The 23,415-nt window shown below is 46.7% G+C and overlaps 1 protein-coding gene across 2 annotated transcripts; it reads right to left on the reverse strand.

Annotated features, from left to right (window-relative positions):
• Window positions 1-11,661: 11,661 nt before the first annotated feature.
• Window positions 11,662-20,110, reverse strand: LOC136475888 (protein STRUBBELIG-RECEPTOR FAMILY 3-like). Of its 2 annotated transcripts, XM_066473540.1 has the most exons (17): window positions 19,514-20,110; window positions 17,376-17,505; window positions 17,228-17,296; window positions 16,997-17,062; window positions 16,848-16,919; window positions 16,668-16,739; window positions 16,519-16,590; window positions 16,376-16,441; window positions 15,407-15,472; window positions 14,854-15,263; window positions 14,705-14,761; window positions 14,225-14,610; window positions 13,887-14,155; window positions 13,636-13,774; window positions 13,130-13,269; window positions 12,863-13,019; window positions 11,662-12,118 (listed from the first exon to the last, which is right to left on the reverse strand). In XM_066473540.1, the coding sequence occupies exons 1-17, from the start codon at window positions 19,632-19,634 to the stop codon at window positions 12,032-12,034; spliced, it is 2,379 nt and encodes a 792-aa protein (XP_066329637.1). In that variant the 5' UTR covers window positions 19,635-20,110; the 3' UTR covers window positions 11,662-12,031. The 2 variants fall into 2 exon arrangements, with proteins under 2 accessions (XP_066329637.1, XP_066329638.1); XM_066473541.1 differs by lacking the exon at window positions 19,514-20,110 and having other exon boundaries at window positions 16,997-17,153; window positions 17,376-17,407.
• Between the last annotated feature and the right edge of the window lie 3,305 nt (window positions 20,111-23,415).

Here is a 23,415-nt window from a genome sequence, read left to right on the forward strand (position 1 = left end):
CTACCAGACAGAACACTACCTGGTCAGACGGGACGTGGCCTGGGTATGGCCCACCACTACCGCACGTCGAGTGCGAGAAACAAGGCGCAACTGCGCACAGGCGGCCTTCTGCCTTCCCAAGCAGGACATGGAAAGGCCCAACTATGAGATCTCCGCCCAGGAGAGACCAACGGGCTTCCTGAGTCGATCGGATGGCTTAGGCAAACACCAAGAGATAGGTAAGGAGCAGAGGGATGGCCCATGTGGGTCATGCCGACTCTATCACGAATGACAAGCGTGGATCCCGGTCGAACATATCCGATAGGAGCTCCTCAAATCCCATCACTTGAGTCATCAAGGTAACATTACCAAACCCCACTATTTCTTTATATTTTCATTCATTCATCTGCTGTTATTCATACATTCATGAACGCATTCATTCATCCCATACATCCAAAGCATTGCATATGCAGTTAAATGCATCACAACGCTCTGTATTGCATCACGAAGCGATAGTTGCCTCATTTAAACATGAGCAACGACCGACCGGGGTTCGAAGGCCAGCCTACGAAGGGCTCGAGGCCGCCTCGCGTCAAACAGAGCTAGGGGAGAAAACATAGATGAGCCCCAAGCGGCCCTCGCCTAGTCTGCCCTGAAGTAGACAGGGTCATCTCAACCTTCTTGTTCGATCCTATCCTTGAGCCATGCCCACAGAATCTCCATTGAGGGGAGGCCAGCGGGCCACCTGGGTCGGTCTCCAGAATGACCCAGGCATCTGCTAGGACATGAGTTAAGGAGCAGTGGAGTGCCACATGAGGGCTATGTCGACCCCATCACGAACGACAGACCCAGACTTCACTCGAATGTGCCTGTTAGCGAGCTCACCGAGCGCGTCACTCGAGCCATCGAGACAAGCGATGTTAGCTCAGCCCCTCCGGATGTGAGAAATCATGGACGGGGTAACGCAGGAAACACAACCGACCCCTACCAAGCCCAACGAGGCTCAGGCGCTCAAGACGCCCAATGCCTCGGCTGCGCCTGGGTCACGACTCTGACTCACCTAATCCCACGGCGTGCCCGACGTCTAGATCCGGGACTCCGACTCGCCCGATCCCACGACGCGCCCGACGCCTAGATCCACGACTCCAACTCACCCGATCCCTCGGCTACATGCCTAGGTCCGTGAGTTCGTCTCACCCGATCCCTCCACTGTTCATTGGCTACGCCCAACACCTCGGCTGCGCCTGGGTCCATGACTCTGACTCGCCCGATCCCGCGGCACGCCCGACGTCTGGATCCGTGATTCTGACTCACCCGATCCCTCGCCATGCCCGACGCCTAGATCCATGAGTCTGTCTCGTCTGATCCTTTGGCACACCCGACGCCTTGGTTAGCGACTCTGACTCGCCTGATCCCTGGATCCGTGACTCCGACTCGCTCAAACCCTCGACGCGCCCAACACCACGGTTGACGAAACTCCGTCTCACCCAGTGCCTCGATCGCGACCAAACACCTGGGACCATGCTCTCGGAAACGATGGGTCAGAAACCGGAAAAGACTACACCCACTACAGTGCACACACTCACGCCCGCTGACAAACCCCCCCCATGCGATTCCGCCCGAATCACCCGGGGGCATGGGGGCTACACCCATGGGTACGCTCGCGCGCACCCGTTGACGAAACCAAAAAATTTCCCCAATAGCAAAACAAACCCTCCCCAGACGATTCTTCCCGAATCGCCCAAGGGCTCGGGGGCTACATCCGTGGGTGCGCTCGCGCACACCCACTGTCAAGACAAAAATCTCCAAGATGATTCTACCCGAATCGCCCGGGGCTCGAGGGCTCCTGTCGGGTTCATAAACCCGATGACCCTCATGGACCTACTTCCCAGCAAAAGCTTGGCCCAGCAGACAACATTGCGAACGACGCGCAACTCCTGGGCTGGCCCAAATACCTAACGACAGGCCATAAGGGCGATCCAATGTCCGACCGGAAGGCCTGGCCGAGGAGGAACGACGTCCGCTTCTGACTCTGGCACGCCTCTCCGACCGGAGGGCCTGGCCAAACGCCGCTTCCAACTCCAACCCGCGTCTCCCACTGGGGATGCACCAAACCTCAGCTTAGAGCTCTTCTCCGAATGGCGCAGTCGGAGCCGACTGGGACCAACCGACCGGGGACGCCCGCTCGGTGAGGACCAGGAAACAGGCAGAGCAAGTAAAACAGGACGCTCAAGTCAACCGCAATGCCGAGGACCATACCCTGTACACCTACAGGATAGTACCAACAGGGCATGTCAAAAGGGTGCCCTGCAACCTCCAGGCATGTCAGAAACCAAGCAGTGTTGTGGGCGCCGATGTTTCGCCCTACAGTGTTATGGGCGCCATCAACTCCCATATCAGGCGAACACGGTAACCCCCCTCCCCCCACATGCCTCTGGACATCAACAGTGTTGTGGACGCCATCATACATGATGAACACGGTAAAAACCCCCACATGCCTTTGGACATCAACAGTATGGTAGGCATCGATATCTGCTATACCAAAAGAAGATGACGAAACCTTCCACATGCATCTGACATTAACAGTAATATGGGCGCCTACAATCATCTTGTACCCGATGGCGTGGCGACAGGACTTAGTATACATACACACTCTCTCTCACACACTTGTAAGGTTGTCCCCTTCATCTATAAAAGAGGACGTGCTCTCTCCCAACAAAAGACGATCGATCAGTTCACAACTCAAATAACACACACGATACGAACGACCAAGGATCCTAACAAACAACAGACGTTCGAACACTTAGCGCACAGCGGAGCTCCCGTCACTCTCGGCCCTTCAGACCAGAGTTCGACCGGACCTCTTGCACCCCCTATCTTTCTCCCTTCCGTTTATAACCCCACAGCAAACTCCGAGCACCTGGGCTCAGGAATAAAGTCATCGACCGACTCGATCTGGACGTAGGACACGTTGCCTGAACCAGTATAAACCATGTGTCATTAATGGCCCTGTTCGGCTTACCCCATATTCGGCTTGTTCGGTTTCTTTTTTCTGCGGGAACAGTGTTTTTCTCTCACAACAATTCAGCCGGAACTGTGTTTTTCAGCTAGTTTCAGCCAAGTTTCAGACCAGCGAACGGGACCATTGAGTGCTAGGCCACATCCGATCACAACGTACGACAAAACTATAAATATTTACGTGTTGGTCACTTTCTGTACCGACAGATCGGTACTAACCTGGACTTCGTGGGGGTCGACAGCTACTGCAGTGAGCTGCTGGAGCAGAGGTAGCTGGCCTGAGGAAGATGGGAAGAGCAGATCGATGGCTTCAGAACAACGGGTGGCCAGACAACGCAGGCGGAGGCCGAAGCGCGCCCGCACCCCGCGGTGCGTGGCCCCGCTGACAAGGGGTGCCTGGCCGGACTCCGGAGGCAACGAGACGGGCAACCGCTGACCAGGCGTCGGGGACAGCTGCGCCCCAATACACCAGCCCGCGGCGACAAAGGAAACACCGGCGCGGCGCAGGGCGTCCCAGCGCGCGAGGACAAAACCACGACCCCAGTGGCTCTGCCCCCCGGCTGGATCCACCAACAGCTTCAACGGGGAAACGAAGAGAAACGATAAGGCCAGCGCGGATTTCGAAATTAGCGGCTTTGTGGATTTCACAGTTTCTATCCGCGGATGCGTCAAAGCGTGGCGGACCCATCAGCACACCCATACAACAGCACAATTCTAAAAACAAATCAACGACCAAGAATTTAACAAATAAATGCCAACAAAATATGTTGACAGATAAATAGCATAAATCATAATATTAATATATATTATGTCACTCTGTGGCCTCTTGCGGTTGAGGTGACCTGTGGAATATAAGCGGCCACGGTGGAACGGTGGGAGATTAAACAAACCATACTTAACGTGTCAGGTGGTGAGGATGTGGCGGAGGCAAATAAACAGGAGCCGTTGGTTGGGGAGGCAGCGATCGTAGAGCGATCCCTGTCCACAAAACCTCGTCCGTCTCGAAGGGCCCATGCCAGCCGCGGCCCCGGCCTGTTCTGGAAGGCCGGACAAGCTGGACCCCTCCCTTTTTCGTTTTTTCTAAAACCTATCCCGTTCCCGTTTCGGGAAATCGACCTGTTCGTTTGAATATGACTTATCATAAATTTATAGTCGGAATAGTATTTTTCTCTTACACAAACTAGCCAGCAGTACTTTTTTACGAACCAGCAACGATACGAATCAGCCAACCGAACAGGTTGAATGTCCTTCAATCCCAATCTCTTCTAGCCTAGCCTGAATTATTGCTTAGAAAACGTTATCTGCCGTGAGATCGTCATGCTAGCTAATCTCTAATCTTCTTCTCATCATGATCGTACTTTTCGACATGATATGATGGATTTATTAACCTGGATAATCGTCTCTTTCCATTTGGAAGCGTTCGATCGATCTACTGGATATTTGCAAAACTTAAAAGGGAGTACTAATCTGGTAATGCGCTCGCGCATCTCCGCGCGTATCCAACGGTGGCGCACGTGAGGACATGTGCCCCCTAAAGGCAAATTTTGTGCGTCCATACTAACGTCGCATGTTCGTTAGTTTAGAAAACTGGACCTGCAGAGCAGTGGCGGATGTGGGATGCGGGATAAGGGGGGGCTAAAACAACAGAGATATTGATTTGCACGAAGATTTAACGGTGAAATCAAGTTTTTGCTACAGTAATTAGCATTGAATTCAAGAAATTAGGGGGGGGCTGGAGCCCCCCCCCAGCCCCCCCTTTGGATCCGCCACTGCTGCAGAGGAAAGCCACCCCGGGCATTGTATTAAGAAGAAAAACCTTCTCACGTAGGTCCAGAAAACCCCAAACCCATGCCCCACCCATACACAGTGGCACCTCAGTCTAAAATTCGCTCCCACGGAGAGTCGAACCCAGGATCTGAGGAATACCGCTGAGACGCTCTAATTAGTTGGACTAGAGGCCTTTTGTCGTTCGTTAATTCAGTGCAACGAACGAACAGGGAAGCTCTCTCTCTATATATTTTTTTAGTTTTCAGACTGTTTCAGAAGACCAAAAAAAAAAAAGAGGACTTGAAGACTTACGACTACTACCTATTACAGGCAGTTTCCATCATACTAGCAACGAAGCAGAAAACAAAAGATGCCCCATGGGCGAGCAGACTAAAAAGTATGACTCAACACAGAGTCAGCAACCCATTACAGAATCGGAAAGTTCAGAAACAACATCCATTAGATAGCCGATCATCCACAGCTCCAATCCTTCTTGTTGACGTCGGTAGCAACCTCCCTTCTTTTCCCACCTTCTTGTTGCATTGAGCAGCTTGGTTGCAATATGTAGCATTGTGTTTACTCCAACCGCCAATGCTTCCTTGTCATTCTCCATGAACAATCCTGTCCAGTAACTCATGAGCGCATATGCATGACATGTAATTGAAACAGGGGTTTTTAAAGGTTAGCTACCAAAACAAACTTTATTTCGAGTTTTTCTTATAGCCCAGCCAACGGCTGCGATTGGCAAGCTCTGTATATGCATGGTCCGTAGTTCATTTTTAATCATTCGTCTTTTGAAGATTCAGCGAATACTAATCTCGGCTACAGATTTGTGCTACGATCGATGCCATCACGCCATAGCGAATTATCTTCCGATCCGATTCCATCCTCTGGTAGCTAGCCAGGTTACGTCATCATGGCAAAAATATCTAACCGAAGAAGGGAAGGTTAGGTAGTAGGATAGGTGATGGATGGACAGTCGACATGCCATGCGCCCATGCCATGCCATATATGGCTGAGATGAACCAGCCAATGGCGTGCGTGTGTGCTAGGCACGGCGCATGTGGTCGTGTTTGCCCCCATCCCTGGCCAATTCTCAAATCAAATATATATACAGTCTCGATCTATAAGAATAATCTTGTGGACTATATATTATGTATAGTCTCGAGCTAATCACTGCAGTGATGCAGCAGCTAACCATATGTGACTTGTTTAATTATCCCACCAGCCCGGACCAGATATGCGTCCGGTCCTCGTGGCGTGTCGCGTGGTCACAGGGCACGCAGGATAGTGTGCAGCAGCAGGGCTTTCTATTCGTGGTTCAGCAGGAGACGCTGCGTGTATGTATTTTAAGTGCACCAACCACCTGCTTTATTTCCCTATGTATACAAATATGCCAAACGCTGCAGTGGTGTTTCTAAGTCATCCCCAACAGTATTTGGTTAGCTATTAATTATGACGTGGACAGAAAAAAAAAAGTAGGAGCAAAAGTAGTCACTAGCGACGAAGGAATAGCCGATCTATTTCACGTAGTCCAAAAATCTAAGAGAGGAGCATGTGAGATCCAATAGCATATAGAAAAATAAGAACGTATAAAATAGTCTTTGCTTTTGTCTCTCACCTCCACGTAAGCTACGTAGATAGCACCATTGCAGACACCCTAAGAGCAAGTGGGTGGAGGAAAGAGAAGAGAAGAGAGAAGGAATCCAGATTGTAAGTTTACAGCCAGTGCACAGGAACAAAGATACTTTGTGAGAGAAGAAGGTAAGCCATGTATTAGTAAAAAGATAACTATTAGACTAGCCATAGCGTTGCTTTTTATCGGTGCCCAAACACTCTCTCTCCTATTTGGAGCACCGATGCCCACGTTGTAGCCGGTGCTGAGATGAAAAAAAAGTGGGCACCGATGCATGTTCGTTCACCGGTGCTTCAAATGTTAAAAAATATTATTCCTCGTTCGCCTCTGCCTCCGCGGCCGCTACGACGGTGTCACGGGGTCCATAAGCACAGTGAAGCACTGGTGCCCACGCTGTGAGAATTGGAGAGCTGAAGCATCGGTGCTCTGTGTCAGACTGAAATTTTTTTCGGCACCGCTCACACTGTAGAAAGTCTTATATGAGTAGGCTGAGAAACGAGTTGTAAGGATCTATACAGCTAGGAACAGGCTGTGCTTCGTTCAAAAAAAAAGTAACAGGATGTGTTATTAGCCTATCGTGCTTTGGTTGGGACACGTCGATCAGAAGGCAGAGGCAGATAGCTAAACAGCGCCTAACTGTTCACGTATCTAGCGAGACAAGACTAGATGCTCGGAAAAAAAATCATACTGTCTTTGCTTTAACGATATGTATATCTGGGAGCTAAGCTAGCCAAGTAGTTGTTGCTGCTGCCAGTGGCTCGGTCTACGACTGGTGGGTCGTGGCAGGCAGAACATTCGTCTCCTGTGTGGACGTTTTTTAGTCGTTCGTCCTGTCCCGTCGACGCCGCGCCGTAATAGACCACTCAACCTGCCGCCGCCGAAGAAGAAGGAAAATATCCGACAACCAACCGGCACGTACTACGTACGTACGACGTCTCATCATGCTCCCCGTGCATCCGATCGAGCCGTTAGCCGTAGGCGTGGCAGCGTCCATGCACGCACGGTACGAGTTGTTCGGTGCCAGCCCCGCGCGCGCGCGCGCACCCGTATCATCGATCGCGGCGGGGCCCCAGCCGCCCACGTGATCGGTGGTGATCCCGGCGCCAACGCGGCCCGCGCTCGGGAAGAAAATCACATGCATACGGTATGCACCCAGGCTCCATGCATACAGACATCCATCTTCTGCCACGTGGATAGCCAGCAGCATGGACGGACGAGAGCTAGAACCGAGCATGATTACGAACTGCCACCGGATGAGCACATGCGTAGATGCTGTTGATTTATCCACGTGGGAGCAGATTAGCGTGTGTATGCACTCTGCCTGGGTGCATCCTGTATGCATGTGATTTTTTTCCCGCGCTCGCGGCGTACGTGTGGTGGCAGCGCGATCCACCACCCATCGTACGCCCGGTGCCGCTCGCTCGGTCCAGAGCGACAACCAACCCGCGGGGGGCTGCGCCCGCGAGGCAAGTGGGAGGACCTATGGTCGCGCCGCGCCGCGCCGCGCCCGCTTGTGGTGATCGGGGTTCCGCTTCTGCCCGCCCGCCCGCCGCCAGAAATATCTCGGGGTCCCAGCCCCGCGCGGCTCGGTGGGTGAGTCGGTGACTGGCTCGGTCGGGCCGGGATCGAGGGCGTCGTCGTCGTGGCGACGCGGACGGATCCTCGTCCGGTCAGGCGGCTCGTCGCGCCACGTCCGATCCGTTGCCTGGCGGGATGTCTGGCTGGCGTGGACGGGCGCGTCGGTGACAGGTGAGGTCCGGCGGTCCCGGGCCCGGCCGGAAGGAGGCTGCAACTGCTCCCTGTTCAATGTCCTCCACCTGTTCGTCTCACACCACACAGCGGGTCGTTGTTGGGTCAGCGATTCGGATACCCCAGCTGGGAATGTGCGTTGGGCGTGGTACTGTTCTACGCGCACGTGCGTGGCCAGTGGAAATGCCGATTGTACCCTTGTTGTTATCGTTGCTAGTAGTCGGCTACTACAGTCGCACTACGTATAAAGTATCCTGTTCCCAGGATTTGCTTTTGCTTTCTCTCGACAGCCCATTTGCTTGCTCGCCTCACCTCCGGCCTCCCTTCCTTCCTGCTCGTTCCCTTTGTTTTGTGCAGATTCAAAACAAACCTTCTGCTGAAAGATCTATCAGCTGGGGGCGTACAAAGTTGCATATCCTCATGTAGTCATCTAGTCATGTTGCACCTGCATACATAGTGCAACGCATGAGCAAAGATATCTTGTGGATGCAGTGCTAACTGCTAAGGCCCCGTTTAGATCCAAAAATTTTTGGATTTTGGCTACTATAGCACTTTCGTTTTTATTTGGCAATTAGTATCTAATTATGGACTAATTAGGTTCGAAAGTTTCGTCTCGCGATTTCTCACCCAACTGTGTAATTAGTTTTTTTTTCGTCTACATTTAGTACTCCATGCATACGCCGTAAGATTCGATTTGACGGGTACTGTACAAAAAATTTTGGGTTTTGGGGGGCATCTAAACGGGGCCTAAGTCATGCACCTGCAGTCCTGCACCTTGTACCACTGTATATATTATTGTTTTTTTTTAAATATCTGACTCCGGTCCCCATCAGCCCGAAAGGGCGAAAGGACCTCCACGTTTTTTAGATCCACAAGTCAGCGCACGTATTGGTTGGTATATTCTTGCGTGCCAGATACATCTACGGACCAGCCAATCGGTTATAAACTCATCAAAAGAGAAAAATCTCAGCAGTAGAGTACGTCGCAATGCAAATTGCTAGGAGTTGATCTCACGGAGAGGCCCTGCACTCACCGGGAAAACCAGGAAACCCAAAGCTGGCCACGAGAGACTGGAAAGAATGAAGTGCAAGTTTTCATATCCCTGTCTCAACCCGATTCAATGTATTACTGCTCATCACAACAGCGACATGTGTCATGTGGATCAGCGGATGCATGGATAGTGAAAAGCAAGGCGACAACAGGATCTCCCACCTGTGCAATAGGGCGACGGATAATCGGATATGTTGGCCTGTGCCTGTGGATCCATATGTTCGCATGCCGTTCCACGTAACTTTCGGCATGGAACTTCCTGTGCTTACCGTATCGGCAATAACCTATCATCATGAATAGAGGCTGGGAGTAAGCTCGACGGCACAGCTGAAAGTGGTTCCTGCCGTCCTGCGATATCACACCCAAGATACGCAGGGTCAGGATTCCACTATTTGGCAAGAACCAAGTGGTGGTCTACAAAGATACGTTGTGACAGCTATAAAGCGCTACGGCTGTGGCTGAGAGTAGCTCTAAGCTACAGGACATCACAATTGAAAAGCTGCAGTGGCAGCCGCAGCCGCAGCCGCTTTAAGCTGAAGCGAACATGCCGTAGATGAGCTGATACATACACAGATTAAAGATGCCCAAGTAATTAATAATATCTCCGACACATAAAATTTGAGTGCCATGTGATTTACTGTGAATTTAGCGGTCTCTGATCTGCTATGCACTATTCACTTAATCAGAAATGCATATGATCACAATTGTTCCCGAATGTACTCGCGATATTGGTCGCGTTGGGTGACTCTAGGAGTACTTCGCTGATGAGAAACTGTTCAATGTATGTATCCTGATTCATTCCAACACCAACCACGGGATAATGTGATAGCTGTGGACCAGCTTATCTAAATCAGGAGGCCACGGGGGGCACGTCAGGTATCCTGATCAAAATATATATGGACCACTAGAGACATAATAATGCTTAGATAATATTAATATATTATACTACGGTTCTATTTTCCTGGCTGAGATTCAGAGGGATAGAAGACAAGGGGTTGGCACTTGGCAGCGGCTCTGCCAAAGAACTCGCTAGCCTCACAAAATGCTGAGTCTACTTGCCCAGTTGCGACCATCCTCGTGGCATGATAAACTGCTCTCAATAAACAGCTGCAGTTCGCAACTCTCTCTACCCAACGGGCAACTAGCCATTCATGTGGCCAAACAGATGGCCACATGTCATTGTCCTCACAGACTTTATGATTCTCGTGGTTTTGTAGAATGCACAGATCGATTCAAATTGTGTTCAAAGTTCAAACAAGTCGTCTTACTAAAAGGTGGTCCGTCTCAAGCAGCGATGCCTTGGGTTTCATTACTCACGCCTCCATAGCCTCTCTTGAGTACCTACTTCCAAGCGAGATGAGATACTGATCATGCAACGTATGGGCTACACCAAAAGTCCATCAGCGCCATCCGCGTCCGAGCTAGAGGCATTTGACAAGATCTTCGACGGTAACCTGACTACGTCCAACGCCGAAGCGCTGGAAACGCTATTTCCGGATGGTGGCAAGGGCTCATCAAGGCAGCCGCAAAGACGCAAGGCCACCTCCTAGGTCGCCCCGCTATGTCGGTTTTGGTTGTTGTTCCATTTATGTAATATCAAAACTAGAGGTCCTTTGTTAGGATGGCCTAGCTACGACTGTTTTAGGTCGACTTCCTTCGGCGCTCGATAGAAGCGCGTCATCTGTATGTTTAAACTCTTATTCTTATTACAATGATACGCAAATATTTTGCGTATTCAAGAAAAAAAGTCAAAAGACAAGAAGGGCAGCGCTTTCACAGTTTTGAGATATAACTTTTTGTTTTTTCTAAAAGGCAAAAGGTGCTGAACTATTATATCAAGCATATACACCATCACCAAACATTCCCCCCCACAAGATAGGAAGCAGGGCAAACTTTCACAGTTTTGTGATATACAAAGCTTTTGCTCTGCTAAAAGACAAGATGATATACTGTCAGTTCAATCAAGCATACAAAAATGTAAGCCAAAATATACTCCCGGGCACTAGAATCGACTTTGCTGTTAGCAGTGTAAGCTGGGGAAAAAAAGAAGAAAGCAGCCAAAAGTGTAGAACAGCCAGAAATCCAGAACCTGACAGTACATGCTGCAAGGCACCATGACAGATCAAACTTGCAATCAACCACAGGGTGCCATCTATCAATTAAGAACAGATGAATACACAAGTTTATCTAATCCCAATCAAGCATAGTTCAACATTGTCCCAATTTATTCTATAGGTCTTGAATAAATCACAGGAAGAAAAGACAGGAACCAACCATTGCATACCTAGCAAAGGTGCTTTCGCTTCAAGGAGAGAATCTTCATGTACAGGTCGGTAGAAGACACCAGGTCAATTCGATGATCATGTCCATGTCAAGTGGGAAGGTCACTTTGCCTCTGAAAAGAATCTCAATGACAGTAGACTTCTAAGATTAACAAACCATATGGAGTTAGCAAGCCAGTATTTTCCCCGGAGAAACATGAGTCTCAAGACATGCATCATATTTAACATAACTAGCTATAATGTAATAAAGTAATAAAAATTGAATTAGTTACAAGAAATACTGCCTACAGGTGAAATTATCATGTCTAGAGGAGCACGGGAATCTGCTCAGCAACAATGCGAAGCCATATCTCACTGGTTGCACCATACTACCACAGTATCACTACATCTTTCCAGAAGTAAATGAGGCTCCAAAATGGCATGTACACTAGCCGCAATCTCGTCCAATATAAATGATGATGAAGTACCGCTGGCACCGCGCTAAGGATATAGGAGTCTTCACTGGCCACACGACTGACAAGCTGGATGTCTACTGTTCCTCCTTTATTTGTCACTCTGATACCTCACCACTAGCACCTACAATCCTAGATAGGTCTTGGACGATTTGAGACATTGCTGGCCTGAATTCTGGTTCCCGCTGCATAATAAATTTGAGAGATCAGTAGCGTGAGCCTTGAATGTGTCTTGGTATTTTTAGAAAAGAGTGCCAACCAGAATGCAATAGTGAATAGAAAAATAAAAACAGAAACAAAAACTTCACCTGAGCATGATGGAACGTTTAAAAAGAACTACAAACATATACATGCAATACAATAACTTATATGTCTGACATCTTGGACTTCCAACAGGAGAGGAGAGAAGCAGACACTCAACTTGCCGGAAAGGCTGGAACTCAGGTGAACAGACTCTATACTTGTGTTGATAAGCTGTTGTAAACCAACATCTATTTCTACAGCACAATCAAAAAAAAAAATCTCTCGAACACACAGGAGAGCTGCATATCATTATATTAAGAAGAAAATAGGGGTAAGAACCCTTATAACACCACACACACCTCCAACACAATCAAAATCAAACTTGTATACTACTTGCTCTCAGAGATAGATCTAGTCTTATTTTCTAAGAAAACAGAGCAAACCAACCTATATGTTGGCAGCTAGCTGAAATAAACAAAAGCTACTAATGCTATATGATTAAAGTATTAACACAAGGGCTATAACATGAAAGACATGACCTTCATATATGATTAATTCTAATATGAGTAAACTCCTGCAAGTTAACCAGAATGTTTATGATGTTTGTGCTCTAACTGTAGAGAGATAGGGCATAAACAGTTTTGCATGGAAACCTAAGCATGTAAGGTTAAGAAGCTTAGAATTACCCGAATACACCCACTGATGATGTCTGCAAAACGTGACAACAGTATCACGGAACACTCTCCTCGGATAGAAGGATCAATCATCTTTGACAGGGACTCCATGTCATGAAACTGAGAATCAGCCCATCTAACAAGATGTTGTTCAGCACGTGGACGAGAGCTGCATATTCCAACATAAAGAGGTAGCGAAAATGAGTTTTTAGGAGAGAAGTGATTCAAATAATTGCAAAAGGCTCTTGTTTAACATGCATATTACAATGGGTCTCTGACCTGTCATATGGCTTACGACCAGTAAGAAGTTCTAGCATCACCACACCGAAACTATATACGTCACTTCGATGAGTAAAAGGCTCAGATTCATGGATTTCAGGTGCTTCATAATTGAGTAGAGCTCTCATACGACCTGATAGCTGAATAAAAGGAAACACTATTATAAGGAATTTTACGTTCATACTCCCAAAGAAGTAAAGAAAAAAGTATTAATGATAACCAAGTAATCTAGGTAAGTCAATTTCCAATTGTTTTTCCAACAGATCATGGCATAAAATAGTTAAGATGTGGCAAAGGCTATCCAAGCTTGGAAGGAAATCATTTGATAAGACCTGATAGGTATCATGGGTTGGGAGCTGCTAGCTATACATGCATCAGTATTCTCAATGTTTGGATGCTCTCTGTGCATGTCCGTGCACCATGAAGGTGTTATGCTCTATGAGTACAGTTCTTTCAGCCACAATTTTGTATTATTGATTACTACAAAGCTGAATAGAAGAGGTTACCTGTGTAACAGAACCAGACGCCATCAATTCTGCCAGCCCACATTCAGCAACACGTACTGAGCATCTATTGTCGAGGAGCACGTTGGCTGGTTCAAAATTCTGGTGTACTACAGGAGGTTCACAGGTGTCATGGAGATACCTGAAAGAAAAGCGTGAATAGTAAATATACAGATTGTGATGGCATCTCTTGAAAAGCTAAGTTTAACACAAACAAGGTCATGAATATAATATCTAAGTTGAATACAGCTTACTCTAAGGCTTTTGCTGCATGAAGAGCAATCTGGAGGCGAGCATTCCAGGATAATGGTTCATCTAGATCCTCCCCTTCATGTAGTACATCATGTGATGTTTTTCTACTGAAGTGGTTATACACGAGCAACCGCTGTTCATACTCAGCACAGTATCCAACTAATTCAAGAATGTTAGGGTGTCTAATATCTGATATACGAGCAACCAACTCTAGAAAGTCATCTACTGGTATTCTTCCATTAGCATTATCAATCTTCATAACTTCCAGTAACTGCATAGGACAAAAGAAGATTCAGCATAAATCACTCGCTGAGTAAAAGAAGCAATACTTGATACATACTTTGCCGTCAGGAAGTTCTGCCAGATACATTTTTCCCAATCTACTCTCCCTTATCAAATTTTGCTCTTGAAAACTATTTGTATATTGCTGAAGTGATGCCACAGAAAAGGATGTTGCAGATGTCGAGGGACCAGTCCTTGGCGGGGTGCTAACTCTTTTTTCCAAACGTACAACGGGATTTACAGTTACTTTTTCAACGGGAAGTGGTGATGGCAGTTTTGGAGGTGGAGGTGGAGGTGGAGGTGGCGGTGTTGGGGGCGGTGGTGGTGGAGGTGGAGGAGGTGGAGGTGGAGGTGGAGGAGGCGCTGCAGCAAAGATCTCTGATTCTGTTCGCTCCAAATTAATTACATGCTCTTTTCTCTTTTCAGGAGGCTTCTCAAGGGCAACTGCCAACAGTTCATGATTAGTATGCACATCTATACTTGAAACAGCATTATAGTAACAAAAGAATTGATTGGTCAGATTTGAAAGCATATATACCTGGTACAGCTAAATTTATTTCACGGGGCTTCTTTCTTTCAGGAACCTCAGATGAACCTGTTAGTGAAACTTGAAAACCATGTATCATGATATGAAAACAACAGAAGAAAACACATAAATACATTGCAGAATGATCAATGAAAGTTGACCTTTTTGGGCTTCATGTTTAGACTGCACCGAAGCTTGCTTGCTTTTTGGCTCCTCAATCCTCTGATGCACCCTACCTAATTGAGCCGCGGAATAATCACGTCTAGACTGTCTTTCTTGATACTTGGACAGGCAAAAGATTACCAACAGCACTAGAACTATGAATAGCACAATAGCAAGAAGAACATATCCAACAGTTCTGAGGGTTGAAGACTTGTTCTTCTTGGATGATGGAGAGTTGCTATTTCGAGCAGTAGATCCACTAGAAGAGTTTGATGCTGCACTAGATGGTGGAGGAGATCCTGAAGGGGATGAAGAGGACGATGGTGTTTGTGTTGGTGTAGAGCCTGTAGGTGTTGAAGAGGGTGAGGTAGAGGGAGCTATGCTGGTATTAAAAGGATTCCCATCATTTCTGTAGGCAAAAGAAGTTAATGAGTTATATGTAACCGGTCCAATGATCAAAGTGTTGAAGGATAGGACAGAATATGGAGAAAAAAACAGGACTAATTGGGCTGCACCAAGAAGTTTGCAATCGGTAAAGGAAAAGTATCTCACTTGAAGTTTGGTATGTTCAGCAGCTTCGGAGGAACTGGTCCAGAAAACATATTATTCTCTACATTTCTGTTTAGAGGTACATAAATTATCAGAAAGAGGTACTAATATTGCATGCATGACAGAACATTTAGGATAATAAATTATTTGGAGTGTGAATTTAACATCAATTGGATTTAGACTAGAAAACAATTATATGTCCCATGCGTCATGTGAAAGGGATGTTGGTATATAATTCATGCAAAAGGCTGCTGTTTGTTGTAGAAATCTGGTAGGCAAGAAACAAACTGTTATGTATCCACTTTCCTGGGAAATAACTGGACCCAAAAGCAGAACTGGTCAATTATATTAAAAAGCCTAGACCAACCTAGGAGGAACTGGATGGTATTTTATTTTATTTTATTATTAATTAATTAATTAAGAAGAAAATAGGCACCCAAATTTGCCTCGACGAGGACTTCAACTTGGGTGGTCTGGGCATACATCCACACCCTTGAGGCCTTGACCAACTGAGCTAGCTCAGCTTCCTGTCAGTTATATTAGCAAAGGGCTCCACAAAAAACAGTGAAATAACTTACTCTGTCAATGTTTTTTTTTTCCTTTTCCAATTAGCAAAACTATGCTAAATGTGCATTTACAACAACTATTCTGTGAACTATACTTCTGAGCCTGAAAGCCTTAGAGAGCACTAAAAGGCTATGGACCTTTGCCGAGGAAATTCAAGGTGGCTTCGCTAATACAGCATAGAGTTACTACATTGCAAATCTAGAGCTAATTTAAGTCGCTTATCATCATAACCTGTAGTTTTGGTTTAAAGCAATAGACCTAGAGAATATTAGTTGGAGGCAGGCATTTTTTTTGTTAACCCAGTAGGTAACTGACCAAATAATTGCAGATGTTCTGCTTAATTTGTAGATTAGGATGAATAAATGAACAAGTTAATTGACAACAGAGAAGAGGGTGTGGACATACAAATCTTTGAGGGGGAGATCCTGCAAGACATTAAGGGTCCCAGATAGTTTATTATCTTGCATGTGGCTGTGCAATAGAAGATCATGAAAGAGTAAGTACAAGGTAAGAGGGTAAAAATAAAAAGAAAACAGTTGTAGAATTACAATGTAGTCAGTGATGTCAAGCTTCCCAATGAAGGTGGTAATGAACCACTGAAGTTGTTGGAAGAAATATCCCTGTGAACAAAGGTCAGGTGTCATCAAGCAGTTTGCATGGAGGGAGGGAGGGAGGGAAGGAGGGAGAGAGAACATACAGATTTACAAGTCCCGTGAGGGAATCAAATGCATCTGGTAGTTTTCCATCTAGATGGTTATCATTCAGTGACCTGGTAAACGAGGATCTTGACTCTTTAGTCAATTAATTGATGGAAGTAGAAAACAGTAATGTATGGTCCTGTCGTTTAGGAGGAAAAAGAAAAGGAAAAAGGAATTACATGGCTGTTAGACTATGGAGTTTTGATAATGACATTGGAATGCTTCCAGTTAGTTGGTTATCTGAGAGAAACCTGCAGTAGCAAGGAACAAAATATTCCATCATCTAACCAGAACTAAAGAAAATTTCAAGAGTAAGGATAACGCATACAAATTCTGCAGTGTGACAGGTAGATCTTCCGGTATGGTTCCACCGATATTGTTGTTGCTAAGATTTCTACAATGACAAGAAAGCAAACAATCACAAAGCTTGATGAGATACGGGTACAACATAACTTATACCAGTATATAAAGTGTCCGCTGTTCACCTGTGTAAACAGTACATTAGAATTGGTACAGCCATTACCATTGGCAAAGAAAATTGCGAAGATCATGCCCTTACATTTCAGTTATTGAAGTGAAGTTCCCCAGGCTGCCTAGCTGTCCTCCCAAATTTGCAGCATTGAAAACTCTGCAAACAATGAGTTGATAAAAGCACAAAATAGAAAAGTCTTACTGGCAAAAGGTGACATATAGAATAACTGGCATACATTGAGGTTATACTTGAGCCGGTACATGTGACACCCTGCCAGCTCTCACCACAGGGATCTCCAGCACTAGCAGACCATCCAGGCAGCTTTGGTGATCCAAGTGCAACATAAAGTCCATTTATAGCAGAAACTGCATTTGAAAGTAAAGCAATGAGCAAATGACAAGCAATGTTTTCAAATCGTGATATGGACTCTAGTCGCCTGGGCACCGACTAGGTCATTAATTGTGACTAGGCATCGACTAGTCATTATTAGTTTTGGGCTCGTCGACAGGTCGGCCAGCACAGCTTAAATAAGGCACTTAGCATAGCGTATTAGCATCTAGCAATTGGCATCCAGGCAGCATAACAGGTAGCCAACCATACATGCAAGTGCTAAACAAGAGTGCTTATTGCTGCACATTAAAGTGCTTAATAACCTAACAAGTTCTTAAAAGTTCATGATAGTAACTAATACTAAAAGAAACTATGAAAAACAGCTTGTCAATCGTCGTCATCAAAAGCCCAGTTTGCAGCACATGCAGCATATCCACATTCAGCCATCCAAAGCAATATCCAATTGGAAAGCCCCTTCCCCTCTTCAATCCTGCCTCCAGATTCACCCTCCTCCATTTCTTCATCTTCATCTTCCTGAGTTAGAAAAGTGGGATCATGTCCGCCACCAAGAAGCGCATCCTCCTCGGACGCTTCCTTGCATAACTGCAGTGGGAATTGTGCACTTTTAGGCTGACTAGAATCACCAGAAGCTGCTGTTTTCCTACTGGGATCATCACCTCGAGCAGCCCTATGAAAATTACAACCTCTGAGATTCTGAGATGCACCTAAAGCTTCATTGGTTCACGTTCGCTTGATTCAGCTGGCGGCTAGGTCAAAACTAGAGGATCCAGTATCTAACGAGTATAAATAGGTGGTGGTATGGGCCTTGAACGCTACCAGGCTAACCTACTGAAGCCCAAGTTGCTTTCTACAGGCTGATTGTTCGACTGCAAAGCACCAACTAGTCGTTACTAGTTGACGCTTAGTCATCTGATCGAGCAACTAGCGACTAGGGAAACTAATGAATCGCTTCACTTAATCGATGTCCAGGGGCCGATTTGTCGTTTGAAAACACTGATGACGAGGCATTATAAACACAGCAAATGCCTAAGTATGCAACCATACTTAGTCAAGCAATCTACATGTATACCAAAGGGCTTTATTTGTTAAGGGTGTCAATTACTTCAAACAAAATTCAGAACTGTATAAAACATGTATGGAGCACCCTGTCATGAACTAACCCTTTTTAGTCATTTACATTTTGTATTAACTCTCTGCCGCTAAGACCTCTGTCTGAATAGGTACTGAGCACATTGCCAGTGAAAGCAGACATTCAGTCTTTTGACATTCACCAGAAACCCAGCCCTCTGCCACTCTGAGCTCAGCCTGTGTTCCCCACTTACCAACTCCTGAGACTGTAAGCTCAAGTGCACCACTAAGATAAAAAAGTTCCCAATGTACCACAGGTAACCTTCAAAAAATCATACTACATTTATTTGCCCTTGACTATTTTCAACAGGTACTGAATCTCTAGGAAGCAGTCGTGCTCCTCCCCCGTTGCTATCCACGGATGACGATAATAAATTGATAATAACACAGGAAGCCGATGCCACCAAATCCCTCCAGGACCATAAACATCGCTCTCAATCCCCAGACCGAAAAGCACACGCCAATCGCCGCGTATCATCCCATCACTTTGGTTGCTTCCACAGGCATGCGTGCACGAATTCAACGCCACCATCAATCCCTCGCGTACAAAGCCAGAAAGCCGCGAACCCGCGCTACCGAAACGGCTTAATCAAGCAGGGCAACCAAATCAATCCGCATTTCTCAGCGCCCACCCACCCAATCCCCAGTGCAACAGTACTACAGCACCAAAACAAAACCCACCGATTTCTCGTGTCAGTACGCATCCGAATTCCATCACATTCCGCGACAGTAAACTCCAATCATCACCGCGCAAACAGCAAAACCCAACCAGACAAACATTCAAGCGAGCACGACGAACCAGTCGGCAGCCCGTGCAGGCAGCTGGTGGCAACTGCCAAGTTACAATCAAGCGGAGGAAGCGAGACGAGAGGCGAGCAGAGCAGGGCGCATTACCGTCGCCGGCGTCGGTGACCGCGCGCGTCCGCCGCGGCAATGCGGCAGCGGCGATCAGCAGCAGGACGAGGACCGGCGCCGCCCCGGGGCGGACGCACCGGCCGCCCCCCACCGCCCCCATCGCTCGGTCGGGGGCAGAACGGGCTCTCGGACGACCGACCAGCTAGCACCGCAGCACCACCGCCACAGAGCAGCATGGACGCATCAGCCGCCTCCGCGGCGGCGATCGCGGATACCGAGGCGGCTTGCGTAGATCTAGAGAGAGAGAGAGAGGGGGGGGGGGGTGGAGGAGGTGGATTCTCTGAGGCTTGCTTTCCCGGAGCACGATCCTCCCTCTCTGCGCTCTGCCCCCGTCTGTTTTTGTTGCCTTCTAGAATCTAGCTGTAAGGAGTGGAGAGATAGAGAGAGACTGGGGAGTGGCGGCGAAGTGAGAGAAAGGCAGGCAGGCAGCGGAAGAGATAGGAGGGAGGAGAGGGAGAGGGAGAGGGAGCGTGGGGGAGCAAGCAACGGGCGTGAAAAAGGTTGAGAGAGAAAGAGTGGGCACTGTGTGGGAGTGCTGACTGGTGAGGTGAGCGGTGGTGGCGAGGGAAGAAGGGGAAGGAAAAAGGGGTTGGGATTTGTGGGGAAAGGCCCGCGGAGAAAAGGGGGAGGAGGAGTAGGCTGTAGGCTTCTGGCTTTCTGGGTCATCGTCGTCATTTTTATTCCCGTGGCACATTGAGGCCCAGTTTAGTTCCCCAAGAATTTTGCAAAATTTTTCACATTCCCTGTCACATCGAATCTTTGGACGCATGCATGAAGCATTAAATATAAATAAAAAAATAAAATTAATTACACAGTTTAGACGAAATCCACGAGACGAATCTTTTAAGCCTAATTAGACTATGATTGGACACTATTTATCAAATAACAACGAAAATGCTACCGTGTCCATTTTGCCAAATTTTTTCATCTAAACAAGGCCTGAATGGAACTGGGGGCAGTCGGGCAGAGGAGCGGGGCCCTGCTGACGTGGAGCTCGGATGGACCCGTTTAGGGTTTGGGCAGCGTTTGCGTGCGGATCGTTGACGCACGTTTTGCTTGTTATAAAACAGGTTGGCAGCGATTCGGACCTTTTCCTTTTCGTCTCTCGTGATCAACACAGTAGATGAAAGTAAAAAAATAAATAGATATAAAATAGGGAGACTATTCTTTATTCATCTTAGTATTAATAATTACAATATAGAGCTCCCACATATATATATATATATATAGTCCTACCAAGACCTAAAAGTTTGGTAAGAGCCCACATACAAACGGACTAGGATTAGAATTCATTTTTCTTCTTTCCGTCTAGGATAGAGTCCGTATGTTTTACAATACCCCCTTGAACGATTACCACGATATGCATATGCCTCGTTAAAAACTTCATCTGAAAATCCAATGGAAAAAACGGTTTTTGGAGAAAAGAGTACATCGCATTCGTTAATTACACTGCACATGTTGTGTCATTAAAAACCTTGTGTGAGAAACCTTCAAATAAAAACTCACATAGAGAAAAAGAATACAACATTTAACATTCTTGTCATGTATTCTTCAGGATATTCTATTCTTCATGAATAGATATTTATCTTCATGATCTATGCATAAATTTTAATGTTTTAGCAAATATGATCTACTTGATCTTTGTAATTCTATTGGTTTTAATTACATTCAAGGTAGATTCACTCAAATTATTCCCCCTCATAAAGTCATCCTTTGAACTTCACTGTTCAGACCACACCTTTCATAAATGTGTGTTTAATAATGGTATGCAGTACCATAATACTATATCTTTCAAAATGTTGGCTTATCATTCTTTAATGAATTATAATATGAGTAAACAATAGCAATATGCTTCATGCATAGATAACCTGTCGACAGAATATCGTCGACAGTCATCCGAGGGTATCCCACGAAGGTAGATTGATCGGCAGAGGTGCGCATAATCAAGAACAAGAAGGCAACAGAGACACAAGAGTTAGACAGGTTCGGGTCGTCTGCACGACGTAATACCCTACTCCTGTGATCTGTTGATTTGTATTGGCTATTGTATGATATTGTGTGTGTTTTGAGGGGGTCTCCTACCCGCCTTATATAGCCAGGGTAAGGTTACAAGTCGGTTAGATCTAGGAGATAACCGGTAAGTAATAATAAATTACAGGAATCACGGGATCGAGCATATCCTAACAGATCTCGTAGCATCTTCAGGATATCACCCTTGATGTCTTGCGGTACGCGCCGAGCAGTACCGTGCACTGTAAGTCTTCATCTTGTGGGCTGGACCACCCCTAGCGGCGTAGCCCATATAGTCTGCCATGGGTATCCGGGGTCATACCCACCACAGCCAGTCCCCGAGCACCTTGCATCCGCTGTTCAACGTCGTCTTGAGTTTATCCGAGCAGGTGTAAATAAAGCCGAGCAGTCAGATTCATAGTCCGACCACCCTAATGAGTCGTCGAGCAGTTGTGGACCGTAACCGACCAGCTTAACTATCCGACTGAGCCCGGGCTTACCCAAATAAGGCTTGCTAGAAGGATGTAAGGAGCTCAAGTTCAAAATCGAAAATTTTCTCGTTGTGAACCAAGTGTGCCCACTTAGAGTCCGACTACGAGAAAGGGAGATAATCTTCTTCAACTTCAGGAGGCACGGAGTCTTCTAATGAACAGATTAAAGAAAACACACTCACCACAAGGTGAAGTGTGCCCACTTAGTCCCCGAGCTTAATAGTAGGTGACATGGTCACGTGGTGCCAGGGTCCAAAGTAGTAGTCTTCAGGTGCTGGCCCAGTCCCTAATGTAACTGGAAACTAGTATAGAAATAAATACAATCATCGCGAGATGATGTGTACACACGTAGTCCCCGAGCCTGCTGGAAGATTTTGAAGATATCTTGTAGCAGGGTCAAGGAATTTTTTATGATAGCTTCCAACGTCATCTGCCATGTACTTCATAAGACCCTAGATATACTGCCCAAGATTAACACCCTGATCCGAACAGCATGGAGCAACTTGATAGCACACCGATGAGACGTAGCAAGATCCGACCACCAAGGGAGTCCCTAGCTTAGCTAGAGACGCTTGCACGAAGAATTCGGATACCGAGGAGTCCCCGGCTTAGCTGGTGACACTTGCATGGAGAATCCGAACACCGAGCAGTCCCCAGCGTAGCTAGCGAGCCCCTGCGTAGCTGACGATGAAGCCCATGCGATGAGCAGTCCAACCAACTGGTCGATGGCGAAGTGAATGCCGAGCAGGAGTGAGGGCCGAGCAATCCGACCAGTTGGTTGGCGGTGAAGTCCGTCCGATAGGTGGTCCGACCACCCGAACGATGATCATCTTGTCCAGTCCCTGAGCGTAAGCTCATTGACCGAGCTGTGCCCCTGTGAAACAAATGTGTATAATATGTAGTATATGATGTAAAAATAAAATATATAAACTCAATGGTGATGAAATAGCATATGCATCTCGGTGATCAGTTGGTGTAAACACTTAGTGTTATTCTGAAGATGTGTTTATATTTAATATAAATTGTTCGACCAGTTAGTATGTAGCTGAGTCTCCAGCTCTAGCTAGCCTGTTAACCATAACACGGAGCGCGAAGCCCGTGTGCGTGTAGGAAGAGTAGGGCGTCGCTAAGGAGCCACTATCGACCACCCCTAACGCAGAGGGCAGGCGCTCGTGCAAGTGTAGGAAGAAGCCAGAGACAGGGTCGTCTCTGGAAACATCCGAGCATCGACATGACTGTTCAGGGATTTGCTGAGTTGAAAGCGTGTGTGATCTTCAAGATGGTATACACGGAGAAAAAAACCGTTTGGAGAATAATTATGGAGAAAATAACTCGGAGAAACATTAGAAGATATATGAAATATTTAAAAAAATATTAAAG

The sequence above is a fragment of the Miscanthus floridulus genome, chromosome 8 (genome assembly GCF_019320115.1).
Source record: "Miscanthus floridulus cultivar M001 chromosome 8, ASM1932011v1, whole genome shotgun sequence".
In the NCBI taxonomy this organism is placed as follows: domain Eukaryota; kingdom Viridiplantae; phylum Streptophyta; class Magnoliopsida; order Poales; family Poaceae; genus Miscanthus; species Miscanthus floridulus.

What these genes read in the sequence shown, in the direction of transcription:
- LOC136475888 (XM_066473540.1), bottom strand. Translation starts at nt 19,634, where the DNA reads ATGGGGGCGGTGGGGGGCGGCCGGTGCGTCCGCCCCGGGGCGGCGCCG. An exon ending in CTCACGGGACTTGTAAATCT is followed by an intron (nt 16,591 to 16,667) that starts GTATGTTCTCTC and finishes CTTTGTTCACAG; the next exon opens with GGATATTTCTTCCAACAACT. An exon ending in GATCTCCCCCTCAAAGATTT is followed by an intron (nt 15,473 to 16,375) that starts GTATGTCCACAC and finishes ACCTCTAAACAG; the next exon opens with AAATGTAGAGAATAATATGT.